Source organism: Panthera leo, chromosome A3, assembly GCF_018350215.1.
Source record: "Panthera leo isolate Ple1 chromosome A3, P.leo_Ple1_pat1.1, whole genome shotgun sequence".
Taxonomy (NCBI): Eukaryota; Metazoa; Chordata; class Mammalia; order Carnivora; family Felidae; genus Panthera; species Panthera leo.
Genome location: NC_056681.1, coordinates 65744912 through 65759881, shown reverse-complemented (window position 1 = coordinate 65759881; position 14970 = coordinate 65744912). Strand labels below are relative to the sequence as shown.

At 48.8% G+C, this 14970-nt stretch overlaps 1 protein-coding gene across 1 annotated transcript in view; it reads right to left on the bottom strand.

Annotated features, from left to right (window-relative positions):
* The window catches only part of EPAS1 (endothelial PAS domain protein 1), an 84057-nt gene extending 72045 nt beyond the window's left edge, over nucleotides 1–12012 (bottom strand). The window contains exon 1 of the mRNA XM_042932187.1: nucleotides 11398–12012. Coding sequence (XP_042788121.1) covers nucleotides 11398–11423 — 26 coding nt within the window. The 5' untranslated portion in view covers nucleotides 11424–12012. The remainder of the gene's footprint in view (nucleotides 1–11397) is intronic.
* Nucleotides 12013–14970: the final 2958 nt, after the last annotated feature.

Below are 14970 nucleotides of genomic sequence, written 5' to 3'. Positions count from 1 at the left end.
TCAGTCTTTTATCTGAGCTAGTTTCAACTACCAAACAAGACTGTAAATCTTAAAAAGGGGCCTAGGGTCCCCATCAACATAACCATCTTGCAATGTGTTAAACAGACAATTTTAGGGATTCTTTAACACCAACACTAGACTGTAATTCCCCTGAGTACAGGTCCATCTAATGGACCTCACTGCATGGCATGCCACCTGAATGTGGTAGGTGACCATAAATGTTTACACACAGACCTCACCACATGCATGGTGGGTGACCAAGGAGAATGGGAAAGTTGATCTGAGCAAAGGTTTCTCCCTGTGTCTCCAACCCTCTGTAACTAAGCACCCAAAATTCCGGTCACAGAATTACTGAGTCTACAAAGAACTACTGGGCACCCAAATGTGGGCCTCTGTTCTGGGTGCTATGGGAAGAAAGAGAAAGGTGACTGCCCCTTGCTCCCTATGGCCCTTTACCCCAAGCACCACCCAACAGACTGGGCACCAGATCCCTCCCCTAAGTCTCTCCCCAAATCCCTTTAGTTGGGGAAGGAAGAGGACAGAGGGGAGGGGACCTGCCTCCTCCTCAGGCACTTGGGAGGGCCCTGCCTCCATTAGCTTCACCCTTTCCTACGGGCTCTCTCCCCGCCACATTTTTAAAAATCAAACCTGAGTAAAATCACAAGTGTAATGCAAAAACAAAAAAAAAACAAAAAAAAAAAAACCAAAAAAAAACAAAAAGAAAAAGATGATTGGTCCCTGCTCATGAAGGCCTTACTACCTACATGTTTTCAGAGACAGACACACACATGCACACGCACACTCAAAAGCAAGGTGTGAAAGCCTCATACAAATAAAATACAGACGGAAAACCATATAAATACAGGGGTAACCAATGTGCTGCTGATCGGGGAAGGTACCTCAGGGGAGGTGACTCTTCTGAACTGAGAGTTGTGTTTCCTTCTGCACACACTTTCCCATCTGGCCTTTTAAACACTGACACTAAGCTGGAGTACTTTATTGTTTGGCTCGCACTTGCCTTGGTGTATTGGGTGCTCCTGAAGTGAAGTGTTGACATAGTTCTAGCCTGAGGTTTGCATTTGATGTAAAATCAGGTATCAACAAGACCTGCATGCGGTTCCCCCAAGTTTTTCTTTTCCTTTTTCGTTCTTTTTAAAGGAAAATGAGTCCAGGGCTCAAATTTACATGACTGAGAAAAGGAGGGCCCAAGAGGAGGGCTTTCCAAGTGACCCAAGGGCCAACAACCAAGCAATTCTATGATTTTTGAAAGTTAAGTGTGATTTTAGGGACTCAAAATATGGAAAATATTACAGAACACAGCAGAAAATTTAGACACCCTGGCCCTTAAGCAACACACAATCTAGTTGGAAGGACGAGAATACATGAAATGTCATTAGATAACAAGGAAACAGAATCAGGCAGCCTCTTTAGTAAACATAAGGAAGAGCTACAGTGCGGTGGAGGGGGGTGCGGTACGAGCATGGGAATTACTACAGCAGGCTTTGCTGGAGCCGGAGAACTTGGGCTTGCACTAGGAAAGTGGCGGATATTTGAGTAAAAAGAGCATCCAAGATAGCAGTACTAGGGTGAGGGAATCCAGGTGGGAAGGAGCCTGTGACATGAGGTAAACAAGTCACTAGGGCACGGGGAGGTGGAGGTCTGCATAGCTGGAGCTCAGAAGGCATGTTGGGTGATGGTGGTTGGGGGGAGAGAGCTGGGATGGGGTTCCTTCCACTGCCGTGTAGGCTGCCCTTGGGAAGGAAATTAGGCCAAGGATCCAGGTCTTCTTTCAGACTCTACGCAAGCCAATCCTTCGAGATCTTTAGGAGAAACAGTCCAATCTACGACAAAAGAAACCCTTTTCCCACCCTGAAGACTCTCTGTGCTCTGAGGACGTGACAACCCTGCCTAAAACAGGGGTGGTATCAGCACCATGCAAACCTCTGATGGGAGGCTAGGAAAGCTATTTTAGTAGCCAGGCTGCTTCCCAGCCAGTCAGATATCAGGTAAATGCATGGGGCACCAACTTCCATGGAACACCATAAGACGCCAGAGAGTGGGGCCCCACAGTGGACTACAATTTCCTCTGACTTCTTGACCACCCCAAAGGGCCTCGCCTAATGGGAGGGGCACATCAGCTGAGCCAGGACATGCTGAGTAAAGGCAAGGAAGCCAAAAAACCAAGAAGGGCCTGGTTCCCATGCCCCACCCACCATTAATTCCCCTAAGTCCCTGGTTTAGAATAAAAGACAGACTCCTGCCGCACAGTGATATGGTTACATTTATAGAAGCGCCTGTCCCTGGCAAAATGTGACCTTCATACTTTTCTTATCTTAATATCTGGGTAAACATTTGTTGTGCAAGCACACAAATAAAGGTTCTAAAGGTGAAATGTGGTGTGTCTGGCAACACCATGCTGCTCCAAACCGAGGCACCAGAAAGCCCTTTTGGCTCTGCAGAGGACTTCTCTCTCCCTTTACCCTGGGCACCAAAATTAGCTTCATCAACCTTAGCCAGTGCTGGAGTGAAAGCTGCCATTCTAAAATAGGATCTGAGGACTCTTGGAAACATGGGAGAGAAATACAAGGGTACAGTGGTTTACAGACACTGAAGAGAAAAATTGCAGTGAAGTGCTCTCTAAACCAAGTGTATAGGAAACGAGCATTATCAGGATTTACTCCGGAATCTTTATTAAGTGGATGATATTCTTCTTGCTCCCTGAAATCCCCACATGGCATATTTTATAAATCCTGATTTACTCCATTATGATGACTGTTTTCATTCAGAAAAATACTGTAGGGATCGCGTTCATAAAATAGTATTTACCGAATGACCTGTGCTTGAACTCAAAAACTTTTCTTTGCAAAGTCGTTTCATTTCTAGAATAATCCGCAAAAACATCTGGTGTCCCATTTCCCCATATATTTGATCACCGAGAATTGATTTTTTAAAATTTGTTTTAAAGTTCCTAGGAATGGATCCTCAAACAGCTCCTCATGAGCATAATTTTGTTGTTTCCATGTGGAATCGGTGAACAGAGCCAAGCAACTGATTTTTTCGTGTGTGCTTAAAGCCACTCTTTCCTGCAACTGTGTATGACGTATTTTTCCAGGACAATCTTTCTCAATACTCCAAAGTGCTTCAGCAACAGGAAGTCGTAAAGGTAGGAAGGAGGCCTGTAAATATTTGCTATAATTACTCATTAGTAATGAGAACAGTTACCACTTAAATTTGAGTCACCCCTTTTGTGCTCTTGACTCTTTATTACCTTATAGCAGGAGCCTTAGGGGTCTAGCCTCACCAAGGGCACCTGGACCCAGTGGTAGATTTCACTGCAGACAGCGTGGTTTGCTCCTGTTAGCAGCTCAATTTCCCAAGTACAAAGTTAGGATAATGTTTTGCCCTTCCTTCCCCTTGCCCCCAACCCAGGGGCAGTCAGGACCAATATTATATACAACGTGGTTACAATATGAAAAAAATTTTTTTTTGAAAATTTTGTATCACAAGTAAAATACATGTATTTGTTAATACAACATCAAGACACAGAGAAAGAGTACTGCGTGGCTAGACAATACAGCACAGTGACTTAAATGATTACCACCAAAAATAACCATATACTTTAACGGACGTATTTTAAAGGATTTACAAAATGCTTCTGAACAGTCTCAGATAGAACCCATGGATCTCTTATGCATAGCAAACCACTGACTCTCCACAAGAGAAAGGAGCCTCAGACTGAAAATAAGACCGAGAGAGTCAACTAAAGTTGTCACAGAGTTGACAAGCTCCTACAGAAACTATAATATTGGCTGTACCCCCAGCAGTTGCAGGAAGCGAACCTGGGGGTGGGGACTACCCTCCAGTAACAGCAGCATGAGTATAGCACAGTGGAGTCATTTTCCCACTCATGTGTTTTCCTACACAGCCTAACCCAATAAAATCACTAATCTGCCAAGATTCCTAGAACCTCTCAGGTTTGACTTTTTTTTTTTTTTTTTTTTTTAATCGGAGGGTGCCATGGAAAGGGGAAGTCACCAGAGGAATATAAGAAGAGAGTTCTAACAATCCATTTCACGGCTTTGTAGAATTGGGAAAATGCCAGATGGGTGTGTGGCAGATCAATACACATTTTTAACGGGGTCCTTTTCCTTACTCATGAACCACCCTTTCTGAAATACCTTCCCATGTGAGAAAAGAAACTGCTTCTCAGAGTCATTATCTTGCACAGAAGTTACTTGTAACTTTAAAACTGAAGAATTTTTCCAAATTAAGGGGGAAATGTGTGCCTCCTGGGAACACGTGAAGCCTCTGGTGGTCATGCCACGTAATCAGTGTTGCTGATGTACAAGTGGCCCCTGGAAAGGGCCCAAGGCAGTCAAACAAACCAGTATTTCTAGAGAAACTAGAAAAAAAGAGAAAGGCCACCTAGAAATAGATGACGTTCTGACCCATTCTGCACCTGCCTCCTTGGCTCCGGAGATCTCAAAGGGCCCCACCACTCTTCCTGACTTACTTGCAGACCAGTCTGTGGCTTTCAATACCAGACAACTGGCAACAAATTACACCCAGACTCTGCTTGAAAATCATAGATGCTGTGAGTAGCACACACCCACGCATGACCTACCACACATACGGTGATGTGCAACTGCCACTAGGATTTGCTTCTCTCTGTGTGATGGTATGTGTTGGTGCACTTATAGTTTACAGCATGACGAAAACTCAAGAAACCCGTCTAGGCCCACAGTACAGAAGCCAATGGTGTGACGGCTGCGAAAAAGCTCAGGGCTCCTCAGAGAAAGGGCTCTAGAAAAACGCAATGTATTATTATTGCAACGGTCATAGCTATTCTTTATTCCCCCCATCCATTCTTTCCTTCCTGTCCTCGCAGTTTCAAAAGATCAAAAGAGCCAGAGGAAGTCTTGTGCATCTTGATTTGGAGATGGTTCTTCAGAAGCCACAGAGGAAAACTTCTAACAGGTTCTTCTGCACAATGGGGTCTGAAGGCTAAAGTAATTATTGAAGTCTTGCCACCAGTTAAGGGTGGGAGGTGGAAAGCTTTGAACTTGTTGGGGGCAGTAGAGAACCACCTCCTATCAGAGCTGAGGAAAACGCACGAAAAGTAAGAATTTCCAGGACTTCCACGTCTACCCTTCAGATCTTCAATCCCTGTCTGTGTATGAAGTTCAATCCAGCGATGAGTCACAAAAAAGTAATTGTAATAATTATAAATACAGCAGCAAAAGCAGTTATCATCTAGAGAGTACTTACCACGTATCAGGCATGGTATTAGATAGCTTCAAAAAGGTAAGGGGGAATGGAACCCCAGTTCAGAATATAGACTCTGGAGATTATCTGCCCAGTTCAAATCCCACTCCCACCCATGTGACCTCTGGCAGTTACCTTCCTACACTTCAGCTTTCCCATCGGTGAAATGGGGATAACAGGGCTTATTTAACGGGGCTGATCGGAGGATTAAAAGAGTTAATCCATGTACATTTCTGAGAACAGAGCCTGCCCTAATAAGACTAAAATGTTCAGGTTTTATGGTTTTGTCCTACTGCATATATGATTTCTGTTAAGGACACACATTCTTACTACATAAAAGGGCCTCCATATAACTGTTCGAGGATGATGGAAAATGTGAGGACACATTTTCACGGGTGTTTTAAGAAGCATTAAGAAAATGAATCACACCAGAGCTAACCCTGTGCCGCACACTCAGCTCCCCTTCCTTCCATCACCGAAAGCAGACATGTAGCTGGATACACAGGACAGCCAGGTACAGGTAAGGTTAAGGTGCACCACAAAATCTCTACTAGATACACATACCAAAGCCCTCTCCCATTTGCAACCGGGGAGAGACACTGGCAGTAAATGTAGGAACTGTCTGGGACGTGAACAGAAAGACCCTGAAATGGAAGGCAGTCACCGAATCAGACACTGAAGAACAAGGGCTTGCCTTTTTCAGATCCTAGAACCTTTTAAAGGCTATTGAGAGCTGAACAGACTTTCATCCTGGGGGGGGGTGGGGGGGAGAGGCATATATACATAGTATCTTGCACCCAATTTCAGAAGCTCATAGACCATCCCCTGAAGCCTACTCACAAAGCCCATGTTAAGAAGTTCCCTCTCTCTCAAGGAGCACCTGGGTGGCTCAGTCGGTTAGGAGTCTGACTTCAGCTCAGGTCATGATCTCTCGGTTTGTGGGTTCGAGCCCCACATCGGGCTCTGTGCTGACAGCTCAGAGCCTGGAGCCTGCTTTGGATTCTGTGTCTCCCTCTCTCTGTTCCTCCCCCACTTGTGCTCTGTGTCTCTGTCTCTCAGAAATAAACATTAAAAAAAAAAAGAAGCTCCCTCTGTCTTCTTGGCCTTCTTGAAGTCACAGCTGTCTACACTGTTATCCTCAGAGGGAGAGGGACCACAACCTCTATCCCCATCACTCCCAGGGCCCTGCTAGAGACCCCTTCCCATGCCCCTCATCCAAAAGTTCTAAAGAACAGCAAACACACATCTTAGGGGCCTTTGTGTCCATAGTATGGAAGTATACAACAGGAAATACTCCTGAATCCTCCATTTTCTCTTTACTCTCATTACCCCCAACACGGACTACCCCCGTTTGACCCTACCAGAGTCAGTCTCCATGCTGGTGATCAGCGTCTGCCTGTACGATTCCACGAAAAACTATGAACCAACTCTCCCACCCACAAACCCACACAATACCTTTCAATAACTGCGTGCTTATGTGTATGGTTATGAGCTTCTTTTCTTTGGCTTCAAAAGATGTGATCTCAACCAAAAAGTTACATGTAAGCTGCTACCTAACTATATTTTTAGGTAAACCTCCTTATGTGTCCTCCTCCCCCCACCAATCAAACTAAACAACTTGAAGGACCATATCCCCTATTTCTTAGTCTCTTGTTTAGCATTTTCTCCAGGTACGGGTGTCCAACACTCGTTTGTTGTCTTAGGGATTTACATCATGGTGTGAACAGCAGAGCCGGTTTCCATCAGGAGAGATGACATCATGGTCTGGGGTGGTGGGGGGGGGGAGGGTGGCGGGGGGGCAGGGAGGGCTCTGGTGAGCCAACATTGGTAACTTCACAATATTGGCAAACACCCGACCAGGTGAACTATCGGTGATGAACTATCAGTGATGGGCAGTACTGAAAGCAAAAGGGAAGATTCATTAGGCTAAAATGAAAAGGAAAAGTCATGTTGGTAGGAGACAGAACTGGGGAAAAGCCAGTAAAAGCAAATAGGACTGGATAGGTTTCTTAAAAAGTGAAAAAGCCTAAATCTTGAGACAAGTAATGATGGCAAGTATTTTCAAATGTATGGGGCTAAAATCCTGGAGCACTAAGCATTATCTAATTGGTTCCTTCTTTCTGTAAACATTTTATAGAATAAATTCCTACAAAGTTGAGGATCACCCTACACAGGCACACACGTGTGCACACACACACATGTGTACACACAGAGTGACTGATTTACATTCCAAGTGAATTAAACACTTTAGTACTACCAACTCCATACAGGAATCAATCTAGTAGCTGCTTGAATGTGTCTCCTGACAGGGGGCTCACTACTTCACAATGCAATCTGCACTACTGTGGAACAGTCCTTGCACTGGTTTTGTTTAATGAGGTCCACATATAAGTAAATTTTCTTCTAAGTGAAATAAAGGGAGAGCACTAAAACAACTGAATTCATACTTCCTCAAGTTTATAGACAATGGAACCAGGCTTCCTATTTTGCAAAAAGCAAACAGAACTGCTCCTGCTGCAGCTTGGAGTCTCTTATAATTATCTAGAAGAACAAGTCTCCTTTCTACAAGGTTCAGTGATTTGGCGGGGGTGGGGGAGAGGGCACTGTAATCCCTTGGAAATCATCCTCACTGTTTAGAGGCATTTCAGGGCAGGGGATACTATTTGGTCAACAATAGGAAAATACATCATTAATGAAAGTAATGAACCAGGGTTCTGATTCTTACCAGCACTAACTTTCCTTGTGACTGGAAAAGTCACTTAACTTCTCTGGGCCTCAGTACTAGATGATTTCCATGACCCCTCATAAAATGATCATTAAGCCCCTCTTCAGCGACACTGAAAAAAACCTGAGCCACAGCATTCTTTTTGAACTTTGTGAAAGCTGTATGAATTAAATTTTAAATGCCTGAACCTAATGTGTTAAACCAACTCCGTATCATCTCTGCATGGTCATGCAGTGGACAGAGATAATCAAATGATAAAGAAATATTTATAGGAAATAAATTGAGAAAAAGTGCCTAGCAATAATATCCCCATCAGAATTGGGAAAAGATGGGCTTTGCGTTTATTTTAGCAGAGAACAACTAACTCCAGCCGGCAGGGGGATGGGGAGGTAGTTTGAAAACTTCTGGTCCAGATATCTCCAACTCCGTTCCACTACTGGCCCTGCACTAAGTGACCTATGCATTCCAGAAAGGTGCTCTGAGCTGGGTCTGGCTTTGGGGTAGACTTTGCTCCCTGATTATCCAAAGATCTCATTTACATTTACCTGAACCACTCTCCAAATCCCCCACATCGCTAAGGATTTCCAAACTCTTCTCTCCCAGGGAAGGGACTCAGGAATGGTTTTATCAGGAGGTGAGACACTTTCTAGCTCTTCAGAGAATCAGGAACCTTAACTAATGAGACCCCCACTTGCTCAAGATAGACTGATACAGAAAGGTGAGTGCAGTACCCTTACCAAACTTCGGTTTCTGACCTCTGAAATCAATGGGAATGCCCACTACCACCCAAAAAGCGCACTTTGATACCCATTCTGGAGGCCAGCCAGCCAACCTTTAGAAAGCAAACTCTTTACTATTAAACATTAACATATCCATGGAGGCATAAACGTTTTTGGAACAAAATAATCCCGCCCACTTCTTGAAGGGCTGTTGTTAGAAGGAACATTGCAAAAGTTCTGTGCCTCTTGAATTTGGGGTAAGAAATGGTTCTGTTGAACCAGAAGATTACAAAATCTTAAGAATCCATGTTCAGAATCATCATCCTGAGAGCCCCCTGGGCAGGCATCACTTGTGAGGCACGTATGGAAAGCTAAGGACAGACACTTAGATTTAACTAAGACAGTAACTAAGACAGTATCTTTCAATGTATTGGTTCACATGCTTTAATTACACCTTGGTCCCGCAAGGAGCCTGCAGTGAACAAACAGAGTCGGGCAGGAAAAGTAAATAGATCTCAAAACAACCCAACAGGAATTGGACAAGTCCTCCTGGGGATCTGGAAGGTGAGGGGCATGCTGTGTATGCTGCCAGTCTGGGACGCAAAAATCAAAGCAAGCCACAGAGGTTAGACACACTGGGCTCTGTCACCAGCTCTGCTCCTCAGCCCCAAGGGGGCCTTCAAGGCGACTTTGCACGCTATCCCCACAGCAGTTCTCACACCCGCCGCGGTTCAGGAGAGTTAATTGGAGTCTGTTTATCCACTTTCTTTCCTTCTCCTATTCCAGCTCTCTCCATCTCTAACCAAGGAGGTAATACAGCCAGGCTTATCGAAGTAATTATTTCCCCTACTCCCAAGTTTCTTACAATTATTAAAATACATAACACAAGGACCCAGGCGCTGAGCCGCGGGGAGAAACTGACACTTCACATATCTGTCAAGATTACCATCAGGCCCCACCTCCGCGATTGCGACCTTCCCCGATAGGCATCACAGTTGTAACATGTACCTACCATAAGATCCCTCGCCGGCTCCGGAGCCCAGAGCGCGCTCATAAGAGCGGACTACAACCTCGTTTTTTGGTTGTTCAGTCGTTAGCATTGGCATCATGACGATGCAGGCTGTGTTGGTTTTACAAAATACGTCTTAAGAGATCTTAAGGTCTCTTGCTTTGCCGCCGTCAAAAGACACAGGACCCCAGAGAAGCTGCGGGCCCTGGGGACCCAGCGTGGCCGGGCCCACGCTCCCTCACCCGTGTCAGGCCGGGGGGGCGCCACAGTGACTCGGGAGCCAGGCTCAGTCCCCTCCCCCGGCGATCCGGGAGCGCCGGCCCGGGCGCCCTGCCAGAACGCGCGCGATTTGCTCCCGGTTATCAAATCCTTATCGGTGCCTCGAGGTGGGAACCGCCGCTTGACCGAAAGATGCACTGTTTCTGGCGCAGGTCCCACAGTGGAAGTCAGAACAAGAGCAAATCAATCCCGGAACGGAGCTCTCCCGGGCCTCGGTTCGGGGTCAGTCACCCCCTCCCTTCGCGGCTCCGTTCCCCCATCTCCGTACCACCGCCCCGCAGCCCTGCAGCTTATCTGACCCGGCTCTGGCCACAACAAGTTCGATTCGGTTCCCTCGAAACCCAGCCCCGCCAAGCCGCCGCCGAGGGCAGGGCTGAAAGCGCCAGCCCACCGGGCAGCCCCAGAGGAGGAGACCCTGAGCAGTTGGGGTCTAGGCGGCCGGCCTCGCTCCATTGCTGGAGGCGAGGCCATGCCCACGCCGTGCGGCCGCGCAGCGCGCTCCCACCCCCGCCCGGAGAGGGCCAGGCGGGGAGCGGCTGGGAGGGGGCGGGAAAGCAGTGAGAGTTGGCCGGAGTTGCCTCTCACCCAGAGCCGAGAAGCTAACGAGGGCAGACGCGCAGATCGTGGCTGCCCTTCTCTGTCCTCTTGAGGGAGAGACACCAGGACCTGCCGGGGTCACCCGGTGTCGCCATTCCCTCCTCGCACACCAACACACCTGCCCCCCGCGAAGCAACCTGGCCCACCACCCACTCCCCTCCGGAGTCAAGGTGCGGGACCAGTAAGGGCGTTTCTCCAGGCTTCAATAAGGTCTGTAAACCCAGAGTTGGGGGGGGCCCTTTGCTGCGTACTGGCCCTTCCGCGGGGGCGCGTCCCAGAGCCGCGCTTCGCTTCCGGCCCCTGGCTAGTTTGGGGCGCAGTACGAAAATAGGTCACTTGCAAGAACCCGAGGGGTCCGAAGGAAAAGAAGACGAGTGGATGGTGCCCCACATGCAAGACCTGAGAAGGTCGAAAGTTGACCTAAGTCGAGTCAACCCAGAAACATTTCAACATGCTGGCCACATGAGTTCGGTGCGGGGGCTGGAGCGGCGGCGATCTGGGAAGGTTCTGCGCCCCAGAGCCCCTCCGACCTCCAGGGCCATCTCCCTGGGCCTCCTGGCTTCGTCGCGCGCTCAGATTCGTGATTCCTTCGGGACACAGAACCCTCCCCTGCGAAGCCGCAGCCCCGAGTCCGCGTCCAGGGACGGGGCACCTGCTCTCCCTCTCAAACCCCTCCAAACCGATCCTCGGGGCTCAAAGACCTCTCCGCACTTCTCTCCTAGCGGCTCTTGGTCGTGCCGACCCCGCGCAGCTTGGCCATCCCGCTCCAACCAGGTCCCTCGCCGGCTCGGACGCCTGCTTACCTTTTCTTCTCCTTGTCAGTTGTCATTGTCGCCGTGGTGCTCTGAGACGCCGGACACCTGGGCTCCGTGGCCGGTAGGGATTGCAGGCGCCGCCTTCGCTGTGGCCCTCGCCAACTCCTCGCGGCAGGGGCCGGTGTTAAAGGTCCCAGGTGCTCACAGGTTCCGGGCGCCCCGCACGGTCAGGTGGAAGTTTGCGGGAGGCTGGGTAGGTGCGGGGGAGGAGGGTGGAGAAAGGTGACTGGGAGGAACCTGCACAGGGAGGCGGGGTCGGGAAAAGGAGTGGGAGGAGGCTGTCAAATCCAAAAAGAGGGCAGAGAGAGCGGGACCGAAGTTCCTTTTTCCCACGAAGAAGAGTCACTTTTCTGGGTTTTCAAAAAAAAAAAAAAAAAAAAAAAAAAAAAAAAGAAAGGAAAGAAAAGAGAGAGAGAAGAAAAAGTGGCTGCAACGATGGGAGTTGGAAGAGTCCAGGCCCGGCAGGCGCGTACGCGGAGATGACCGTACAGTCTCAGGACACTGCCGAGGATTGTACAGCCTCCTCAGGCTAGAGCTGTGTTGGGTGCAGGGACTGTGTCGCGGACCGCTCTCGAATGTCCGGCTCCCGCGGCCGCCCGCCCACTTTAAAAACTCCTACTGCCGCGCGGGGGAGGGCGCTGGGGGCGCGGACGCGGGCGCAGGGGGGGGGGGCGGGCGTGCGCCGGCGGGCCCCGCCCCCGCCCACCCCGCCCGCGCAGCGCCGCGCGCCGGGGCAGCCCACTGCGTCCCGGCCAATGGGGAGGCGCGGCCGCAGCCTCTGCCCTGACCCCGGCCCGCCCCCTGCCCCCGCGCTCCCGGCTCCGCCGCGGCCCGCCCGCCCCGCCTCCTCCCTTCGCAGTTCCAGAAGTTGTTTATGAGGTCGCGGGGTGGCGGGTGGCAAGGTGGGACTCCGCACCGGGCAGGCGCAGCTTAAGTGGGGCTAACCGGCAGCGAGAAGTCGGTCTCCCGGAGTGCTGCGAGCACCGGGAGCGCCCCTTTGCACCGGTGTCCTTCCACCTCCGCCATACCTTTGGGTCTGGGGCAGGACCGCGAGTTCAGAGGGTCCCGCGCTCTGCCGGGCCTCGCAGAGCCGCTCCTAAGTGCTGCGCTCCTGCTTCCCTCGCCCTGCTGCCTGGTCCCCTGGCCCGACGGAGATAATTCGAGGGCCCAGCAGCCGCGCTCCGAGCCTAGGCGATGCACTTTTTCGGCCGAACGCAGCTGACTTTGCCGTCTGGAAGAAGAGGCGGGGAGACCACCTGCAGCTGTTGGGTCTGGGGGAAACAGTTCGGTGAGGCAGAGCTAGGGCTTCGCCTGCTCTTCCGTTCCGACTGATACACCGGTTTGCTTGCGGGGTTGTGTTGGACCCTGTGACCTTGATAAGGATGCGGGAAAGGAGGGTCCTCGCTTTGAGCTGTCTGGCCTGCCTGCCGCACCCTACTCTCACCTGGCCACCACAGCGTGGGCCTGCGCCACTTCAGAGTTGGCCAAGGCAGTCTGGCTTCCCAGTGTAATTTTCGGATTAAGAGTTGACAGCGTGTCCTCAAATCACAGGATCTCAGGCCTGCCCTGTGTGTCTCCAAGGTTTTATTGAAGCACTAGGAACATGAAAACTTCAGGTGTCGAGTGTGGGGAGACCAGAGATCTAAGGAGCGGGCTGTCAGAACTCAGGGATTTTCCAGATGTGCTTTAAACGCTGCCTTTGGGACACCTGGGTGGCTCAGTCGGTCAAGGATGGGATTTCTGCTCCGGTCATAGGGCTCTGTGCTGACAGCTCAGAGCCTGAGCCCGCATGGGAGCCTGTGTCTCCCTCTCTCTTTCTCTCTCTGCCCCTCTCCCGCTGGTGCTCTGTGTCTCTCAAAAATAAACATTAAAAAAAAATTTTTTTTAAACGCTGCCTTCAATCGGTGCTGGCCCAGGCACCTATGTTCTCTGTAACTGGGTGGACTCAGTCTGCTCTCCCAAGAATCCCACCCCACCGTCTACCTACATTTGGTTGATCCAGGTGGTAGGGATCGGGGACAGGGGAGGCTCAGTCTTCCAAGCCTTGAGAAAAGCCTGTGGGCTTCACAGGTGTGAGTGGAAAAGAAGAGAAAGGCCCACAGAACTGGTAGCCTGGGCACCAAAAGCCTTGCTGTGTGTTTCCCCATAAGCTTTGCCATATTTTATATTAAATAATCTGCATAATGAAACTCTAGGACTTTATGCAAAGTGAGAAAGGCCAGTCACAAAAAAATTCCATATGATCCCACTTACATGAAGTATCTGAAGTAACCAAATTCATAGGAACACAGTAGAAAGGTGGATGTGTGTGAGGGGGATGGGATGGCAAATTAGTGTTTAATGGGTATACAGTTTTGCTTCTTGCAAGATGAAAACATTCTAGAATCTGTTGCACAAAATGTGGATATATTTAACTCTACTAAACTGAACACTTAAAAATAGTTAAGGTGGTAAATTTAATGCCATGCTTTTTTACCACAATACAAAAATAAATATTAAGAAAAAATAATCCTAAGTGGAACTTTTTTTTTGTATAGGTTTGTGTTAATCACCAAAATACAGAGTTTTTTGTTTGTTTGTTTGTTTTGCATATCAGGAGGGATGGGAATACTTTTCAGGTGCCTGGAAGGCATTGGAAAGCAGAGGAGAAAACCTGCTGAGAACCGGATAACCAAGCACATTTTCTCATTTTCCTAGAGCCACTGAGCACTGTGTACACAGACTTTGAAATCAAACATCACGCCTGACAGTGAAGGGATTCAAACAAAGATTGCAAATATCTTTAGGGGGCCATTTCTTGGAGGTTGTGGGTTTTCAGAAATAGAGTGATTTCAAACTGGGCTTCTCCAGCCGCCCAGTCCTAGTGGACACATTTATTAACCTTAATAAGGAGATTGGTAAGACACAGCGCTCCCTTAATCAACAATTAGCTTACTTATCTCACTTGGTGCAGGAGTGGGAGAAGAAACAAGTGCTTTGGCAGCTTCCAAGGTGCTCAAAGTGGTTCACTGCCAGAGCAAGGAGAAACCTCCTGAGTCCTGGGCTGTGCTCTCAAGTCACAGAACAACACCTCCAACCTACACAGAACATTTCAGTTGTACTGAGCTTATGAAATTAGATTTTTTGATGTTAAAAAAAAAAAAAAGAGGAAAGGTAAAGGATCACTTAAGAACACATCTACCATATCAATATTGCTCCTTCCCCATGGCCAGCCTGCCCATCTTTCTAGTTGGGATTTTGCCCTCTAAGTGAAAGGTCCCCAAGCTCTGATAAACAACTGGATGGATTTCGTGGAAATCCCAGTGAGTAACTTTGAAGAGTCTGGGATTGAATCCAGACTCTCTGATTGAATCTGAGAGATTCACCAAAAGCCCTATACAGAAGGATTGGCCCAGCCTTGCTTAGAGCAGAGCTGAGCAGCCCAATGACCTTTTAAGATTTCTTCCAGGATTCAGTTCAACAACCTTTTCAGGAAGGAGCTGAGAGTGTTAACCCAACACCAGCTTGTGGCTGGAGGGTCCCATTTTACTTTTTAATGCCCATGGAGCACTAAAGGAGAAG